General features: G+C 51.5%; 4 protein-coding genes across 4 annotated transcripts; 2 read left to right on the forward strand and 2 right to left on the reverse strand.

Moving 5' to 3' along the window:
* Positions 1-337: 337 nt before the first annotated feature.
* Positions 338-8,824, forward strand: BO85DRAFT_363683 (type I polyketide synthase; the record flags this gene model as incomplete). The annotated part of the gene is made up of 14 exons (XM_025655667.1): positions 338-973; positions 1,039-1,387; positions 1,443-1,527; positions 1,577-1,736; positions 1,786-2,319; positions 2,368-2,488; positions 2,539-2,698; positions 2,760-5,109; positions 5,171-5,506; positions 5,552-5,613; positions 5,667-5,755; positions 5,802-7,561; positions 7,609-7,929; positions 7,997-8,824. 14 exons carry the CDS (start codon positions 338-340, stop codon positions 8,822-8,824), a joined length of 7,791 nt encoding a protein of 2,596 aa, XP_025519535.1.
* A 175-nt stretch (positions 8,825-8,999) lies between these two features.
* On the forward strand, positions 9,000-10,180 carry BO85DRAFT_516234 (D-mandelate dehydrogenase-like dehydrogenase; the record flags this gene model as incomplete). Its single annotated transcript, XM_025664834.1, has 2 exons — positions 9,000-9,370; positions 9,450-10,180. The coding sequence occupies exons 1-2, from the start codon at positions 9,058-9,060 to the stop codon at positions 10,178-10,180; spliced, it is 1,044 nt and encodes a 347-aa protein (XP_025519536.1). The 5' UTR covers positions 9,000-9,057.
* Positions 10,181-10,249: 69 nt separating this feature from the next.
* Positions 10,250-12,439, reverse strand: BO85DRAFT_500925 (ferric reductase family protein; the record flags this gene model as incomplete). Its single annotated transcript, XM_025664142.1, has 6 exons — positions 10,250-10,710; positions 10,764-10,928; positions 10,971-11,379; positions 11,463-11,648; positions 11,707-11,771; positions 11,821-12,439. The coding sequence occupies 6 exons, from the start codon at positions 12,437-12,439 to the stop codon at positions 10,319-10,321; spliced, it is 1,836 nt and encodes a 611-aa protein (XP_025519537.1). The 3' UTR covers positions 10,250-10,318.
* A 1,908-nt stretch (positions 12,440-14,347) lies between these two features.
* Positions 14,348-18,064, reverse strand: BO85DRAFT_110801 (basic helix-loop-helix domain-containing protein). Its single transcript, XM_025653850.1, has one exon. The coding sequence runs from the start codon at positions 17,602-17,604 to the stop codon at positions 14,644-14,646; it is 2,961 nt and encodes a 986-aa protein (XP_025519538.1). The 5' UTR covers positions 17,605-18,064; the 3' UTR covers positions 14,348-14,643.
* Positions 18,065-18,959: the final 895 nt, after the last annotated feature.

The following is an 18,959-nucleotide window of genomic DNA, read 5'->3' on the forward strand; positions in this document are numbered from 1 at the left end:
AATGCACGGCCATTTGTCAGACCTCACTGGCACACTGGCACGCTGGCTTCCGGCCAAGAGCATCGATGGCGGGGCTAATAACTTCGCCCTGCGAGCTAGATAATCAATAGCCATCTTCTGGCCTTGCTCACGGCGGTGATCTGTGATGTTCATCGGGAAAAGGCCATTTGAGTAAGTAAATCCCGAGCTCAAGGTTTTAGAGCTTACTGAATAAATAAATTCCTCATAAAAGCCTATCTTACCAGGTCCTCCGTTACTCAAATATAGTCATATATTGTATACCAGACATGCCCTGTCGGCATTTATTCATCTAGGCGACATTTAGTATATCGTTATTATGGTGTATTTTTCAGAAAGCAGAGTCCACGATGCCCCCGGGGAGAACATCCTCGCCCCTCTGGCCGTTGTTGGGATGTCGTTAAAATTTCCACAAGATGCGACATCCCCGGAAGCATTTTGGAATATGCTGATTGAAGGCCGATGTGTCTCGACAGAGTTTCCCACCAATAGAATGAACATCGATGCCCATCACGACGCTGAACGAGGCCGACTCCACAGCGTCACATGCCGAGGAGCACACTTCATGAAGGAGGACCTTGGTCTTTTCGACGCTCCCTTCTTTGGGATCACTGATGCCGATGCGAAGGCTATGGATCCCCAACAGCGCCTTGCGTTAGAGACAGTCTACCGTGCGCTGGAGAATGCCGGGCTTCCGATCAAGCAAGTTGCAGGCTCGAAGACCAGCGTCTTCGCGGGCTCCTTTTGTAGCGATTACCATATGCTGCAGATTAAGGATCCACTCAATGTGCCTAAGAATGCCACTGCAGGAACTGGTCGGAATATGATCGCGAATCGCATCAGCTGGTTCTATGACTTCTTAGGTCCTAGCGCGACTGTTGATACCGCCTGCTCAAGCAGTCTGATGGCGGTGGATCTCGCCTGTCAATCTATATGGGGCGGAGATGCTGCAATGGTTCTTCAATCCCTCTCCCTCTTGATCGCTGGCCTATTATAGACATGCTAATCTGGGATTGACAGGGCGTCGCCATTGGCTGTAATATAATCCTGGCTCCAGAGATGACCATTGGCCTGGACAATCTTGGGTTGTTATCGAGAGATAGCCACTCTTATAGCTTCGATAAGAGAGCCAATGGATATGCCAGAGGAGAAGGTGTCGGTGCTGTGGTCATCAAGCGGCTTGATGACGCTATAGCCGATGGAGACACCGTGAGGGCTGTCATACGATCGTCCAGCTCGAATCAGGATGGAAAGACGCCTGGAATTCTGCAGCCGAGCAAGGACGCGCAGGCTCGTTTGATCTGGGATACCTATCAAAAGGCTGGTCTGGACATGGGGGTCACTAGGTATTTTGAAGCACATGGAACGGGTAAGAACACACTCCACCCAACGTAGAAGCAAACCAGCTGCTTAACTTCTGCCAGGAACACCCATCGGAGACCCGATCGAGGCTCGAGCTATTGGTACGGCATTTCGCTCATATCGATCAGAGGAAACGCCCCTATATGTGTATGTACCGGAGCTGAGAACAACATGAAGGTGGCTAATTGGATTATAGTGGTTCTGTGAAATCCAACATCGGCCATTTGGAAGGGGCCAGCGGGATTGCTGGCTTTATAAAAGCAGTCCTTGTGTTAGAGAAGGGTGTTATTCCACCGAATAGCAGCAATCTGCAGAACACAAACCCCCAGATTGATGAAGATTATCTGAGGCTGAATGTAAGGGTACCAACGTCTATAATGGCTTTGATGCTAATGGCCACGGTAGATAGTAAAAAGCGCCATTGCATGGCCTACTACTGGACTACGACGAGCATCCGTGAGCTCATTCGGCTTTGGTGGTGCCAATAGCCATATTGTGCTTGACGATGCTTACAATTCCCTTCGACTGAGTGGCTCCGAGATTGTTGGCCACCAGACTGTAATAGTGCCTGCACTGGGGCAGATCAATGGTATACCACAATTAAATGGTCACCACAGTACTAATGGTGTAGACAAGTTCAACGACTCCACAATTGCCTGCAAAACAGTTCCGAAGCTGCTAGTCTGGTCAGCCGCAGACCAAGCAGGCATAAAACGTCTTGCCGAGAGCTGGAGCACGTATCTCGCAAGTTTATCAGTTGAGGAGCCGGAAGAGTACCTGAGGGATTTAGCACATACCTTATGTGGCAGGCGAAGCCACTGGGCCTGGAGGTCGTTCGTTGTTGCTAAACCAGGGGTACTTCTACAAGATCTGACCAACCAGTTTTCCCCCGCTACCCAAAGCGTTGATTCACCACACCTTGCATTTGTTTTCACTGGCGTAAGGATCCTCAAAGGAATGGCTCTATGGCATGCTGACATTGAACAGCAAGGCGCTCAATGGTACGCAATGGGTCGGGAGCTTATAGGTCATTATGAAGTTTTCTCAAGGACCCTTACCGAATTAAGCGCGTATCTCAAAGAGCTTGGATGTTCTTGGGATATTTTGGGTGAGTATACTGACTATATATGTTGCATCTCTCTGACCTTTATGCGATAGAGGAACTACAGAAATCAGGGCTGGATTCGAATGTGAATGATCCAACTTATGGCCAGCCACTATGCACGGCACTACAAATTGCTTTAATAGATCTTCTTGAAAGCTGGGGTATTTCACCTGCTGCAGTGGTTGGCCATTCCTCTGGTGAGATTGCCGCGGCGTAAGTCCTCCCTAGTGCTTTAGCGCTCATTACATCTTACTAAGCCTTCTTGCAACTACAGATACTCTTCCGGAGCGTTAACGAAATGGTCTGCGCTAAAGGTTGCATACTTCAGGGGTTCTCTAGCAGGAGTCCTAGGAAGATCTAGCAGCATGAAAGGAGCTATGCTTGCTGTAGGTCTGTCTAAGGAGAACGTGCAGAAGTACCTGGACACACTTGAGTTCCAGTCTGATGGTCCGGAAGTTGTTATCGCTTGCGTCAATAGTCCTCGGAGTGTCACATTATCCGGGAAACTGGAGCAGATTGACGCACTGCACGGCCTGCTAAATCGAGACGGCGTATTTTCACGCAAGCTGGCGGTCAACGTCGCTTACCACTCGTTCCAGATGCGGGAGATTTCTGATGCGTATTTGACAGCCCTTGGGGGCCTGGAGGCACCGCGCAATAGAAAGCGAAGGCGGCCATTTATGGTGTCCTCCATCACTGGGACATTGATCTCAAGCGAGCAGCTAATGGAACCGGAGTATTGGGTCAATAACATGATCTCACCGGTGCTGTTCCATGATGCAGTAAGCTATCTATGCTCCCAATCTGGTGAGAAGTACAAGAAAATCGATGGAAGTCACCGCCATGCTGTCAAGATTGATCACCTCCTAGAAATTGGGCCACATTGTGCACTGCAGGGGCCGTGTCGGGATATTGTCAGCGTCTTGGGAAAGAGCGACAAAGTTTCATACGTCCCTTTCCTGGTACGCAACCGTTCTGCTCTGGAATGCGCCATGGAAGCTGCAGGTCGCCTCCACTGCAGTGGATATCCGATCAAATTGACAGCGGTCAACGGAGATGGCGATGCGAAGGCTCGACGAAGACCGCGTGTGCTAGTTGATCTGCCCGAATATCCCTTCAATCACTCTACATCTTACTGGCATGAAACCCGATTGAGCGAGGGATACAGATTCCGTCGTTATGGCTACCTAGAGCTTCTCGGTGCCCCGGAGCCTAATGGAAACCCAATGGAGGCCACTTGGAGGAACATCATCCGCGTATCGGATATCCCCTGGGTGCAGGATCATAAGATCAATGGCACTATTCTATATCCAGGTGCCGGTATGCTGGTCATGGCAATCGAAGCCATCAAACAACTGGCTGATTCGGACCGACTCCTTACTGGCTTCAATATACGGGATGCCGTATTCTCTACTGCCCTGCAGATCCCTACGCACGCAGAAGGAATCGAAGTCAATGTTCACCTCAAACGCACGAAAGAGGGGAGGTCTGACGCCACCGGATGGTTTGAATGGCGCATATATGCATACGACAATGGGAACTGGGTGGAAAACAGCACAGGGTCTATCCAAGCTCTGTATGAGAGCCGAAGCTCAAGCTTTGATGCTGACGTTAGGGAAGAAAGAGAATGGGAAAATCATCTTCTTGAGACCTACAACAGTGCTGTACGCTCATGTACTTCGGCTGTTGATGCAAAGTCTTTCTATAAGCATCTCAACAGCTGTGGATATCAGTACGGGCCTGAATTTGCCGCGATTCAAAGTCTCGGTTACAGTGAGTCGGACTGCAAGGCGCTCGTCACAGACATCCGGACATTCCAGCCTACCGGCGTTTACCCGACTCATACTATACATCCTACAACACTGGACGCCATCATTCAGATGGCAGCCGGGCTGGAATCAACCATGGGCCAGAGTGCGACCAATGTGGCTGTACCTGTGCGGATTGACCGGCTCTGGTTGACCAACTCAGGTGGTCTCAGCCATCCATTCGCAGATGCTGTCAGGGTTTGTGCTACTTTCAGTCAATCTGTTATAGGATATAAAAGTTACTCAATGACAGCAGTAGACATGGAAGTCTCTAAAGCACTACTGAAACTTGAAGGCTTAAAGGTGACGGCCATTGTCGGCGGAGGGACGACCCCTGTCTCGGACCAATTCATGACGGACAGCCTATGCCACTACATAGCACATAAACCTGACATTGACCTCTTGACAAGTGAAGAGGCCCAGAGCCTTTATGGGGTCCACGATTCGCAGGTCAAAGAGCCAGTGGAGTACTACACTGAGCTTGACTTTCTTGCAGCAACCTGCGTGAGCAGGTATGCAGCCTCGTTCCGCGAAGAGGAAAGAAACAACATGCCACCTCACTTAAACAAATACATCGACTGGGCCCTCGAAGTCAAAAGAACACTTGATCAGGGTTTATCCGAATATAGCTCCAAACAATGGTTAGATCGCATGCATGACGATGACTATGTCAGCAAGCTACATAAACGAATTGAGAGTGGCAGTAAAAGGGGTCAGTTAACGAGTACCTTATGCCGAAATCTGGCTGGTTTCGTGAACGATCCGCTTTCCCATCTGTTCGGCAACAACCTGCTCTCGGATGTGTATCGCGAAATGGTAAGCAAGTCTGAAACTAATTGGATGTGGTCTGGTATTATTAACACGTTAACATATATAGCTTTGCGCCGACTCAATAAAATCACGGCTGGATAGGGTCATCGGCGCACTGGGACACAAAAACCCACGGATGAAAATCCTAGAAGTGGGAGCTGGCACAGGAGCCATGACTGACTCCTGCATCAGGGCGTTGAGCATGGACTCTCCAGCGGACCCAAATCTGCGTCGTTACAGTCAGTGGGACTTTACTGATATTTCGAGCTCCTTTTTCCCGGGAGCACAGGAAATGTTTGCAGCAGAAGGCCAGCGTATGCGATTCAAGATTCTTGATATTGAAAAGGATCCTGAAATACAGGGGTTTGAGTGTGGCACTTACGATATGGTCGTAGCATTCATGGTAAGATAGAGTGGGACAGGTATGGGTTCTCGCTAACGTTCCTAGGTAATACATGCCACGAAGGATTTGGTTGTTAGCTTGAGTAATGTGCGGAAACTATTGAAGAAGTACGTGAATTTGTCTTTACCTAAGAAAGGAATACCTGCTGATATGGGTCTAGGGGTGGAAAGCTTCTACTGTTCGAAATCACTCATCTTCACCCGCTCAGGCTCAATCTTATCTTTGGTTTGCTTGATGGATGGTGGAGAAGTACGTCATTCTTTACTCGCGTGCCGATCACCACTGACCATAGTAGGTACGGAAACATACCGCCAGACAGGCCCATGCATCAGTTCCGAGAAGTGGGGAGAGCTCTTAAAGGAGACAGGCTTCTCAGGATGCGATGTTGTAGTCGATGATTACAAGGCCGATGTTTGCCGTGAAGGAAGCATGATTGTGTCAACAGCCGTAGCTCCAGTCCCTACCGATATCACGGCAGTGAACATCATCATCAATCCAGAAGACCAGACACAGGCTGATCTGGCTGCGGCGATATCTGATCGGCTCGAGCAGCTTAGTATTTCAAGGATCACCCTGACATCCATGACTGACATCGCACAGCGAGAGCTATCGGCGAACTTGTTAGACATCAGCCTTCTGGAAGCGACAACCCCTTTTGTATGCGACATGGATAGCTCGGAGTATGAAAGCTTGCAGGCGCTGGTAGCTTCCACCAAGAGCCTCATCTGGGTTGATGAGGGCGGAGGGCGGCAGCCTCATCCCGAGTACCGACTACTCGACGGGCTGTTTAGGGCTCTTAGTGGGGAGATGTACCGGGCTCGACTGACAAACCTGAGTCTGGAGCGTCACTCCTCAAGGGAGCACAAAGCAGCGCAGATTTGCAAGCTAGTCTTGTCTGTTATTGGTGATGTTGAAAGGGGTGCAGACACGGAATACACGGAAATAGATGGAATACTTCACATCAGTCGCCTAGTAGATGCTAGGTCACTGTCCCAAGAGGTAGCCAGGAAGGCTCTTCCACAGCACGAGGAGCTGCTACCGTATGGTTCAGGGCCATCGTTGAGACTGAAGATAGGATCACCTGGTCTCCTAAACACGCTGCATTTCATCGAGGACAGGTCCCTGGAAAAGCCACTTGGCCCAAAGGACATACGAATCAAGGTCAAAGCCGCTGGTTTAAATTTCCGCGACGTGCTTGTTGCACTGGGAAGGTTGGAGAGCGATACCCTCGGGGCAGAATTTGCTGGTGAAGTTGTCCAGGTTGGAGATCAATGCCAGAAGTTCCGGCCCGGCGATAGAGTTGTCGCCTTCCATGCCTGTCGCTATGCTAATTATGTTACTTTACGAGAGGACATGCCCATTGTTGGGATCAAGGACGAGAAGATGCCGTTCACGACGGCTGCTGCTATCCCTGTAGCTTATGCAACGGCGTGGCTAAGTCTTACCAAGATAGCAGCGCTTCAAGCAGGAGAATCTATACTGATTCACTCTGGGGCAGGAGGTACAGGACAGGCTGCTATACTGGTTGCCCAATACCTGGGAGCGACGGTCTTTGCAACAGTTTCAACTGAAGAGAAGCGGCAGCTTCTGATGGACCGGTATAACATCCCAACGGAGCATATTTTCTCTAGCCGGAACACACTATTCGCGAAGGGTATCCGTCGGTTGACTGCCGACAGAGGTGTAGATGTTGTTCTGAATTCGCTTTCAGGCGACGGGCTTATTGCCTCGTGGGAATGCATTGCACCGTACGGTCGGTTTGTGGAGATCGGCAAGAACGATATCCTGTCGAACTCCAAACTGCCAATGCACCCATTTGAGCGAAACGTGAGCTTCACGGCTACTGACCTTGCTGGGATGTCGATCGACAGGCCGCATATAATCAGAGCAGCTTTGGAGACAGTATTCTCCCTGCTCGAAGAAGGCAAACTAGGCCTGATTTATCCTCTGCAGGTCCGGGGGATTGCAGATATTGAACAGGCCTTCAGGCAGATGCAGACTGGAAAGAACTCGGGCAAGACTGTGTTGGAGATGAGGGACACGGACGAAGTGATGGTAAGTCATGCGATTAAGGTAGAAACAACATATGCTAATCCAAACAGACTGTTCTGGACACGCAGCCTACATACACATTCAAGCCAGATGCCACATATGTTGTTGCGGGTGGCCTGGGCGGCCTTGGTCGAAGCGTTTCTCGTTGGCTTGTTGAGCGGGGAGCACGCAATTTGATACTGCTCTCGCGCTCTGGCCCGGCAAGCCTGCATGCCAGGAGCTTGGTTGATGAGCTGCACGCGCGAGGCGTACGAGTCATTACTCCTGCATGTGATATCACGAACAGAGAACTACTTAAGACAGTTCTCGAGGTCTGCAGCCAGCTGATGCCTCCGATTAAGGGCTGTGTGCAGGCATCAATGGTCATTCGCGTAAGCCCTCCCAGCAACAAACCTTGCCCCAAACAACGCACCATAACTAACTCTCTCCAATGTATAGGCTCATAACTTCGAAAGCTTACCCTACCAATCCTGGAAAGAGACCACATCCCCCAAGGTCCAGGGATCATGGTACCTCCACGAGCTCCTCCCACGAGGCATGGACTTTTTTGTTCTCATGTCCTCCGTCTCGGGCATCATGGGAGTAGTCAGTGACTCTGGCTACGCCGCAGGCAACACATTCGAGGACGGACTAGCGAGATACCGCGTCGGAATCGGCGAAAAGGCGGTCTCACTCGACCTAGGACTCTTCCTAACCGCAGGATACCTCAAAGAGAACCCCGAGAGTCGAGAGCTATTCCTCTCTAAGACGGTCCTTAACGAAATACAAGAATCCCATCTACACGCCCTACTAGACACGTACTGCGACCCCACTCAAGGCCCGATCTCCATGCAGGAAAGCCAAGTGGTCGTGGGCATCACACCCAGCAGACAGAAACTGAAAACGAACAAAGCCGAATGGCTAGACCGCCCACTCTTCCGACATTTATCACTGACCGACGGCAGCACAGAGAGTAGAGGAAACTCCGAAGACTCCTCCAACCTGGCAGCCCTGTTTGCGGGGGCGTCATCAACAGAGGAGGCCACGGCGATCGCCATGCGCGCAACACGGGAGAAGCTCTCCATTATGATGTCGACGCCAGTGGACGAGATCGACACGGACAAGCCCATTCACCAATACGGAGTGGACTCACTGGCGGGGGTGGAGCTGCGGAATTGGTTTGCGCGCGAGCTGCGGGCGGACCTGGCCATGTTTGACATTCTGGGTGGTGCGAGTCTTGCATCGGTGGTAACGTTGGCAGTGGGGAAGAGCGAATACCGACGATGATCGGGACGGTTGCACTGCAGGAATAGAATAGTCGGGTATTCAATTCTCGGATTTCTGCATCGGGTTTTGCCCCGACGGCAATTGACGGATATTGACTTTCCGTTTTGGGAAGTCATCCAGTATATACATACCGCCAGTATAGAAGTAGCCCTGATGAATCAATTCAACTCACCTATATCCTCGCAATCCCTCGTTTTCTCCATATACCCACCTCATACTCCATATATTTCACCATGTCCAAACCCAGAGTCCTCCACATCGGCGACCCGATTAAATACAACCACGACATCTACGCCCGCTTCGCCTCGCAATTCGAAATCATCCGCCCCAGCACCGAAGAACGCGCCCGCGATGCCTTCAAACAAGCCCTAAAAGAGCGCCGCTGGGGCGACTTCGACGCCATCTTCCGGCCGTTCTGGAACACCGGCGGCGAAATGGGTCGCTGGGACGAGGAACTGATCTCGTTGCTGCCCTCGTCGGTGAAGATCGTTGCTTCGGCGGGTGCAGGCTACGATTGGGTGGATGTAGATGTTTTTGCTAGATATGGTAGTCCATCCCCTTCCCCCCCACTTTTCCTTTCCTACCAGAGTATACTATACTAATAAGAAATTCGACAATGCTACAGGAATCCTCTACTGCAACGGCGCCGCGGCATCCTCCGAATCCGTCGCGGACATGGCCCTCCTCCTCATCCTCAGCGTATTCCGCAACCTGCGCTGGTCCCATTCCGCCGCGCACAGCATCAACTCTTCCCAATTCCTGGACGCGCACACAAACTCGCCCCTAACGGCACGGAACCCCAGCACGCAGGTCCTGGGGATCATCGGGCTGGGACAAATCGGGTATACAATCGCAAGGAAGGTGCATGCTGCGTTTGGGATGAAGATTCTCTACCATGATATTATCCGGAAGGAGCCCCGGACGGAGGCAGAAGTCGGGGCAGAGTATGTGGGCAGTCTGGAGGAGATGTTGGGACGGGTGGATTGTGTGGTTGTGGCGACGCCGTTTGCGGGGAGGGTGTTGATGGATCGGGAGATGTTTGGGAAGATGAAGCGGGGGAGTCGGTTTGTGAATGTGGCTAGGGGTGGGTTGGTGGATGAGGAGGCGTTGGTGGAGGCGGTTGAGAGTGGGAGGTTGAGTGGGGTGGGGATGGATGTTCATGCTCGTGAACCGTTTGTGCATCCTAGGTTGGCGGGCAATTCGAGGGTTATGATGATGAGTCATAATGCGGGGGGCACGGTGGATACGCATGTTGGGTTTGAGAGGTTGGCGATGGAGAATATTGAGGGGTTTTTGGTTAGGGGGAGGGCGTTGACGCCGGTTAATGCGCATTTGATTAGAGGGAGTAAGTTGTAGGGAATTGGTTCATGGTTAATTGGGAGGGGATATATTATGTGTATTAGTCTCGGGTACAATTGTATAAAGGAACCGGAATATTGAAGTATCAAACTTGGTTGAAGGGGTAGGTAAGCAAACGCAGAAGTCACCAGTAAACTACCATGAAAATGTCTCCTCGTAAAAGTCCACCTTCTTGTTCCCTTGCTTCGCCCTCACTACCTGACGCACATCGTCGCCCATCTCGCTAGGTCCACACACACTCACAGCCATTGCGCCGACCTGGTGCGCCATCTCGAGATCCAGAGTGTCCCGGAAGGATGGCCGGCCGGTGTTGATGCTTATTGCCACTCCCGTCGGGGCGGAAATGGCCCAAGGAGACTCCGGGGAGAAATCTTCGGGGCTGCTGTCGCGATTGCTGAGGTAGATCTGGATGGACAGGGCGAGCTCGGGGAGTTCAAAGTAGGACTCCTGTTTTGGCACGTTCGGCCCTTGCAGGGCTGGGTGGCTGAATAGGGATACCATCCAGGGCTGAATCCAGGACAAGTGGTCTAACAAGGGGTAAGTTATGGCTGCTTGAACAAAGTCCTGCTGGTCGACTCACCTAAGCTGCGGACGACCCAGACGAGGGTCACTCGTCGGACAGCGGTCGACCGGGATGCGAAACCGTTCACGATTTCAAGAAGGTAGGCGATTGGGTGCGTGATGCCAATGCCTCCCGCGACCAGAAGCACCGAGCCATACGAATCAAGTGACTCCAGGCCACCTGCTCCTGTTAGATACTGTCTGAGCTATACATGGGAAGGCTTACCGTATGGCCCTTCTGCAAGGGTGATCGCATTAAATGTCCGCTCGGGCGAATTGCCCGCCTTTTGTACGAGCTTACTAGTGAGTCCATCGCGTCCTTTGACCAGAAACGATACCGTCGTCTCCTGCGACGCTCCTACTGCACGATCGAGGGAGTCGTTGGAGGAGTTGGTGGCATCCTTATCAAGCACACTTGTTCCGTCTTTCGATGTCCAGGCTACCGAGAATGGATGGGAAGTCCACAAACCCACTGATGGCATATACAGGTACGCATATTGGCCAGCTTTGAATCTCCATGGCCGTGCCACAGTGACATTCACGCGCGCCACATCACCAGGGAGCATCTCCACGGTAGCCTTGGAGCATTGCGTGCCAATATTGCGCCAGATAACACATGCCAGTCGGGTTGCTCTCTGCATACTATTAGCCATACTCGATGAAATTTGACACGTGGAATGGACTATCTCTCATCCCTCTAAAGGGACAGAATGCTTACATCGAAGCCCCAGAGGACCACTGTAACCAGCATAACATTTTGATGCGACATGCCTTCCAGGTGGTACCATAAGCCCACGAATGCCATAATGGCCAAAGCGATATGGGAGTGAAGGAATGCTTCATAGAATGCATGTCTGACTGGCGACAAGGACTGGAATAGAATCGCCGTGAACGCAAAGATGGCCTGCATTCATCGGATTTATCAGCGATCGGCCTCAGCGTATTGCAACGATAAAACATACAACCAAGCCGCAGATAAAGAACTTCGTATTCCAGATGAGAAGTGTGGCCGCGGCCAAGCCGCCCTCTGTCGACCGTCAGTTTTTCTCTTCGCCCAGTCGCACAAGCATACTCACGTTCGAACACTTTCATCCTAACAGCAGCAATCATATGGACAAGCGCCGAGAAGATGATGGTCCGTCCAACCCAACGGTGCATGAGATTGAAGCAATCGAACTTGATGCCCAGAAGAGGTACCAAAGGGTTATTGCGGCCTGCTGCCAGAACCAGCCCGGGCAGGTTCAACACCGCCATACTACCTGCCGAATATTGAAACTCGAAGATCACTTCGTCCCAGTCTTTCCACCAGTCAACCATGACAAAGAAGAAGACAATGTTGATTGCTATGTAGACGGCTAGCAGAGCTGCTTCAAATCGCAGCGGAAGGATGCCCATATGGATGTTGTTACCGAGTTTCAGGTAGCGACTATGGCGTATGGAGAGGAGTGGCGCATGGAATACATGTTTGTATAAACTGGTCGAGATGGTGCTTCTTCGTTTAAATCGACCCTGTTTATCGGTTCGTAGAATTTCGCGTAAACGCCGGCGATGGTAAAGTCGTATTAGCGTACGGCCAACAAACAGAACGAACAATGCTCCAGCGAGAATGAACATGGGCGTGGCCAACGCTACATTCATCGGTGGGTGGTAGTCTATCTGTCGGGCCTCCCCGGGCTGTAGATGATCTACCCCCATGATGTCTTTGCCTTGAGGCTACCTGCGTAGGCGAAAAGTGTCGGGCTAGGTTCAGTGTTGATATCTATGTCGGGTTAACGGAGGCGCACGTTTCCAGAAAGTGGGAATGGAAGAAACCAAGTCACACCAACAGGGTATTCTCCAGCTACATATATGACAAGTCGGGCTACTATACATATGGTTCCGATCGTGGCGTTCCGAAGCGACTCCCGAGTATCTCTTCGATGCCGTCATGTAACCGGATCGGGGCTTCAGAGGCCATCTTGGATTGGGCCCGCAGATCTTCAGTGTGTCGTGCTCTCAGGATTTTGGCGCATCCAGACACTACATCTCAGCTTCCACATGTATCAGACGATTGCAACCTAGAAGAGTGGGGGGCTGGGAGGGTCCGCGGAAGCGTGCCTGGAAATTGTCTATCTCAGTGGAAACCAGGCACGAGAGCTCCTCTAGCCAGCATGGCAAGCTTCGATCTCGAGTATAATGGCCAAGGAAAAGCGGGTCTTTTAGATTTGGCTCCCGTTAAGCTTTCTTCAGCGTGTGGCCAATCAATTGTTGGTCTGCCGTGCAATGGAATGGCATCGCCGGAAACGGAAAGAAGGTGGATGTAGCTGCAGCGTCCACAGACCCGAATAGTCTCCAATCATCATCCTGTGGAGAGCAGATTGTTGCATTCGCCCGTCTTTCTAACTGGTTTACAAATACATGACTTGGTGGTGATGTAAGCTTCTGGCCTGGGTGGTGTTGGCTCCCAGCCTAAAATGAGAGGAGTTGAGCAGCTCAATTAATGCACCGAGTAGAGTATCCAGGAATACGTTACTCGCGCAACTAACAGAGACTCTGTTGTCGAATGCATCTAAAACATATCTGCATGCTGAGTGGCTGGCCATGCTTGACAGAGACATGTTCAATTCCATCCTTCCCATATCGACGCAGTCAATAGAACTGACGTCATGGACTGGCTGGATCCCCATGGAGAGCACGATTGACAAGGAGGGACGGGAATCTATGATCGCTTGAATGCCTGGGGAACCCGAGATAATGGTTGCATCCCGACCGATAACCATCGGGCATTGAAGCTCGACCTGGGCCGGTTGCAACGGCGCAAGCTTGGGACTGTCTCACTCACTCAGGGCTTCCGCCGAAAGTACCTGATTAGCTCATCACTGAGGCTTGTCGAGGCCCCCATCGACCATTCCAATGCCACCATATTTTCCACCATACCATGAGATTTTTTGTTCTAGCCAGGTCAACTGTCACCTGCCATGAATTACATCCAACATCTGGCTCTCGACACTTTCAGGCAATATGCGACGTAATGAGGTGAAGACGCCGCGCAGTGCAGTCGTGAAATGCATCTCTGGCATATAGGCACTGTCTTGTCTGAACCTTGACAGTGAAAGTTTGCTAGCTTAATGCCCGCAAGCTTAATGTGCTTACAAGGCTGGATCAAGCACGGGACCAGGGGTGCACGCCGCGTGGTCGGGGACTGCCAAAGTCTATTCCACATGCTGAAAGTTTTCGCCGAAAGCAAAAATGATCCTGGTCGACCCTGAGACATAGCCAGGGGTAAGTAACGGGCCTGAGACATGGCCCAGGAGAAACCCGACAACATGAGACATCCGCTACAGGAACCGCGACACAACTGAGACAGGCACCATCTTCAGTCATGGATACGCATGCATACATGAATGATGACTGAAATTCAAATATGCACTTAAGGAAAGATTTCAGCCCCGGGGCCACATTCGATACGATGATCGCAAAACATTATTAAGAATTACAGACAGATGAGGATGAAAGGTCTCAAACATCTATTTCCGTTCCATTCCGGAAGCTGAGGGAGGATAATTGAACAGACCAGTGTCACAATCCAGTAACGCCTTTGACCGGGCAACAAGAAATGGGGTAGGGTGCAAATCAGCGGTTGCGCGGCCCCGTCACACACAACAGTAAATCGCCTTTAAAGTAAAGCAAGGTGAAAAAAATACACGTAAAAGGAGGCCGATTCCGACTTAGTCATATCATTAATGGGAACGTAACCGTGATATCTTTGAAAATTTGTATCCGGGTGGGGAAATTTGTCACGAGATTATGGAACTGCTGGGCTCCAGGCGGCAGTCACTGTCATCGAGACCAGAAGCACCAAAATCGAAGAATCTGTCTTTGTTTTCTTGTCTATTTTGATTCGTCTAAACGACGAGTGCTCATGACCTTCTTGGGTACTTTTTCTTCTTTTTGTCTTTCAGTTGTTTCGACTTGATCTTCTCCTCCTGAATGCAAGAGTAGTCGGTCACATCGACCCCAGCACTATGGCATAGCGAGGTGCATTCGGTTTCAATGACCTTGACAAGCTGAGAAGTGAAACCGTAGAAGGCCGGATTGTATGCATTCCGCGCCCAGTACATGAGTTCGGATGCCACACGACCCAAATTCGGAATGGATTGCGGCAAAATCTCGGGCTTCTGCGACACACGTGGCTTGTCATTCTCCTCTTCATCAGAGGAAAGCGAAGACGACGGGGTGGAACTGCGCGAGGCGGGAGAAGATGGCGAAGAGGACTCGGAGGACGACAGATAGTCGGTGTCAGAGGCTAGGACATGGAGCAGATGGTACACAGACGCGAACCCGAGAAGTGTCAGATCCACCGGGTCAAGCGGCAACTGATTGAACCATGTGACAGCTCGTTGGATAGTGAAGGATGCCGGTAGAGAAGTGTCGCCTGTAGTCCTAGCCGTAAATATAGCCGCAATCATTGCACAGCGAACCGAGATCGCAATCTCTTCCCGCACAGACACAGGAAGAGATGAGTCAAGAAAGTTGGATGCTTGGTTCTGTTTGCTCCTCCCTTTATCTTTAGGCAACGCTGCGAGGACAGTTCCGATATTTGCAGCGCGGTCTTGCTCGAAGAATACTGCCTTCATCACCAACGCTCGAGTATGGGCGGCGGAGGGCTGAGGGGCGACGTCCAGGGCCAGTTTAATCTTCGCCTTGAATAGATCGCGACTCTTCTTCGCGTCAGGACCACCAGAGCTAGCTTCGAAGTATCTAAGCAGGGCCCGTTGCAAGAGATGGCTAGACCACCAAGCTGCGAGGGCATCCAGGGAAGATTGAATGGCAGGGTCTTCTTCCACCACATCCAGCAGAGCTTGGTCATCATCAGTACCTTCTTGGGTGGGACGATTCCAAGTGAGGTTTGCCGCTCTTTGCACGATGCTGTCAATCATGACTTCGTCGCAGTCCAGTTGCAACAACGCGGCTAGGTGGCTAGGCAGGGCATCGGGATGATCTTTCGGCATAGCCTTGTGCATGGTCCGAGCGAGGTCCCATTGATACCTTGCCAATGAACGAGCGACATCATTCGACAAGTCGAAGCTCCAAGAGCCGCGGTCCCCAACTCTCCAAAGCAGGATACGGCAATGGAGAGCTTTGAGCATCATTCTCATTGGACTCCTAGGCAGGGTACCTGCCGCAAAAATGGTAAGGACTAGACGACTCTTGCTGATTTCAGCGTCGCCACCAGCCAATTGTGCGTCAATTGCAATATCCCAGGTCTTGACTCGTCCCTTTTCGTCCTCCTCGGTAACCCCGGTAATCGAAGAATACAGTTTCCAACCCAGGAGACACCGCAGGACGTACTCAAAGCAGCGCGAGGTCACGACGTACCACTCGTGGAAAAAGCGGTGGCGCGGGACCCCGACCCGCTGTATGCTTGTCAGCCAGGCCTGACGTCGGAAATTTGACGATGTATCAGACGGTGACGAAGTCTTCAGCGAAGAGGACTGTTCACCAGGAGTAGCGTTGAAGAGGTAAACGAAGACAATGAAGGCACTGCCGACGACAAGGGTGGCGAGAATAAGAAAATGCGAGATGGCTCGTGCATGCCACGAGTACCAAAAGTTTCGAGCCATTACAAGCCAATATGCTGCGGTGGGGCTCTGAAGGGTAGCTTGCAGGTTTCCGAACAGGTTCATGGGCATTGCCAGCAGCCCCTTGGCGGTTGACTCCGTTTTCTTTTCGCTGCCCATACCCTCGACGATCATCAAACCAGCAAGGGCACCAAGCATGTACTTGTTGGGGTAATATGAGCGCCTGGTACGACCACCACATGGGGATGAGACATTGTTGTTGCTGCTGGGATATTGGATGTATGATTGGGAAAACGCGTTATCTTTGGCATTGGATTCCTCTCGCATGCGTCTGAAGGCATCGGGTACCTTTAGCAAACCTTCGGGGGGATATAGAGAGGTCGGCGAGTGGTCACTAGGACTATCCTCGACATGCGAGAACACACTGGGGGATGAGCTCGCGCCAGACTCTGTGGAAACGGTGTAGTTGCTGGGTGAGGAGACGGATGCTGCGGAGGTCAGTGACTGATCAACGGCCTTTTCCGCTTGACGAAGTCGGTTCTTCAAGGCCATGTTCTCATCCTCAAGTCGCTTGTTCCGGATCTCCAGGTGACGAATATACTCGGTGGCTTTTGAAAGGATAGAGGCCTTATTCAACTTGTTGGCGGGAGTGACCCCTTCGTCGTCGTCATCCATTAGACTACCCGACGCATTCTTCGACGCTCGGAGACTGGGTACACTATCCCTCAACTCGGCAATCTTCTCATTGAGGTTGGCTCGATACCGTTTCTCGATGACGTTGTGCGCTCGCTTTTTGGCCGGCATCTTCTTACCGGTCGGGACAACTCCACTCACGGTTGACCCATCATCATCACTGCCCGATTTGCGTTTGCGAGCAGTTCCTTCCGAGGAAAGCGGGGAACCCGACGTAGCGGAAAGCGCTGACTGGAGGTCGGTACCAATGGATCCGATCTTCGATTGGCACACGCCACCGTAATTCTGGTCGAGTAAGGAATCGAAAGGGATATTGGTACAGTCCAGGTTGATGTCGGGAGAAAAGTCCGACTTTTGAAAGAGATCTGTGTTGCCAATTGACGCATTGGGTGAGGTGAAGGTAGTATCAAAAGGGGATTGGGAGACGTCCTTTGCCCCATCGGCGAAGCCCTTGTCGTCCCATCTCATCCACTGCGTCCAATCCTGACTCGAATCTTCCGTTGTAGACTGAGCGAATGCGGTGGAGTCGGCCTGTGAGTCTCTTCGTTCCGAAGACTGGAGAGGGGAGAAGAGCTGAAAGTCGCTCCCCATGGTGGGCAGTGCCATTCCGTCCAGCGGCCAAGGCCGGGACCGCAATCGATAGCGTCAGTGCCCTGCGGCAGGTAGTACGGAGGTGAATTCCGGCTAGCGTTTAATGATAGGTTAGTGACCAGGAGACGGATATGAGCAAGATAGCATTGATCGAACAAAGTAGTTGTGGGTGACTGTTCTATGAAGAGGCAGGCATACCTGAGGGGAAAGAAAGGTCAGGAGCGATGCGGCTAGTTGCGGGTTGAAGTCACCGGCGAGGGTATCACCCACCCCAACCAGACGCGCTAACGAGACTAGATTATGAACAGTGGAGTCTGGCTCAGGGACAAGCAGACGAGCAGTAATTGAGGGTAATTGTGGATAGATGGATGATGGGAAACTGGGTTGGTTTGCAATAATACAGCCTGGTTGATGATCTGTCCAGGCGATGCAGGTAGTAGGAAAAGAGAGAGAGAGAGAGAGAAGGTTTGACGCTGACAGGGTTGTCGTGGCTTCCGGAGACGACCGTGGCAGGGCAGGGCAGGCAAGGTACGTTTTAGATCTTATCGAACCGTTGGGCGGTTGAGGGCGCGGCCAGTGACTGGATCAGTGGCTCTCCGTCCCGGCGGAGCAGATTTTGACTTCTTGCTATGTTATGCTAAAGAGGCTAAACCGAGAGAGGGGCGCGCAATGTACTTTGCAAAGATACCCCCTCGATGCTGTTTCCTCAGGGGCAAGTGATTCAAAGATGATGAGGTAGCAGAGGGAGAAAGGGTCCGAGGGAGAGTCGGTGGCCAGCCAGTCCAAATCACAAGCGACCGAGAAAGGAAAGGCGAGGCGTGGGACTGTGGACAAGTGAATTGAACTGAACTGAACTGAACTCCATCTCCAATTGCGCTGCCTGAAGGCAAAGGCGGGCGGTGATCCTCGGCCAAGATTCGGTGGTGGGCGTCGTATGATCGCGGGTGACGGCGCTTCCGGCAAACCGAGCCAGTCATGGAAAGTGGCACCAGATGGAGCTGGTGATTTCGGTATTATTACTTATCACGTGGGAGAAGCCGGTGCCTGCAATGAGTGCAACTCAGTGATGGAGCTGGTAAGTATGTATTGCACGTATGGTTAGATGGTGTATTAGTACCTTCCGCCTACGTAATCAGCCAATGATGTCGCCAAACTACTAAAAATAACATACCTCGGGGTCCCACTTGACTCAACTCTTCATGTCTTCGGGTACAGTAAGATACTCTGCTCGTAACCAAAGCAATGCAGCTGAATGCAAGAGGTGCATACAGCTACTATACTACCTCTGCATTCATTTCTAGTATCTCCTCCACCTGAGAGAATAAGCTTAATTGTTAGCCCTTTACCAGTTTGACTATGGTGGCCTCATT

The sequence above is a fragment of the Aspergillus piperis genome, assembly GCF_003184755.1.
Source record: "Aspergillus piperis CBS 112811 unplaced genomic scaffold BO85scaffold_2, whole genome shotgun sequence".
Taxonomy (NCBI): domain Eukaryota; kingdom Fungi; phylum Ascomycota; class Eurotiomycetes; order Eurotiales; family Aspergillaceae; genus Aspergillus; species Aspergillus piperis.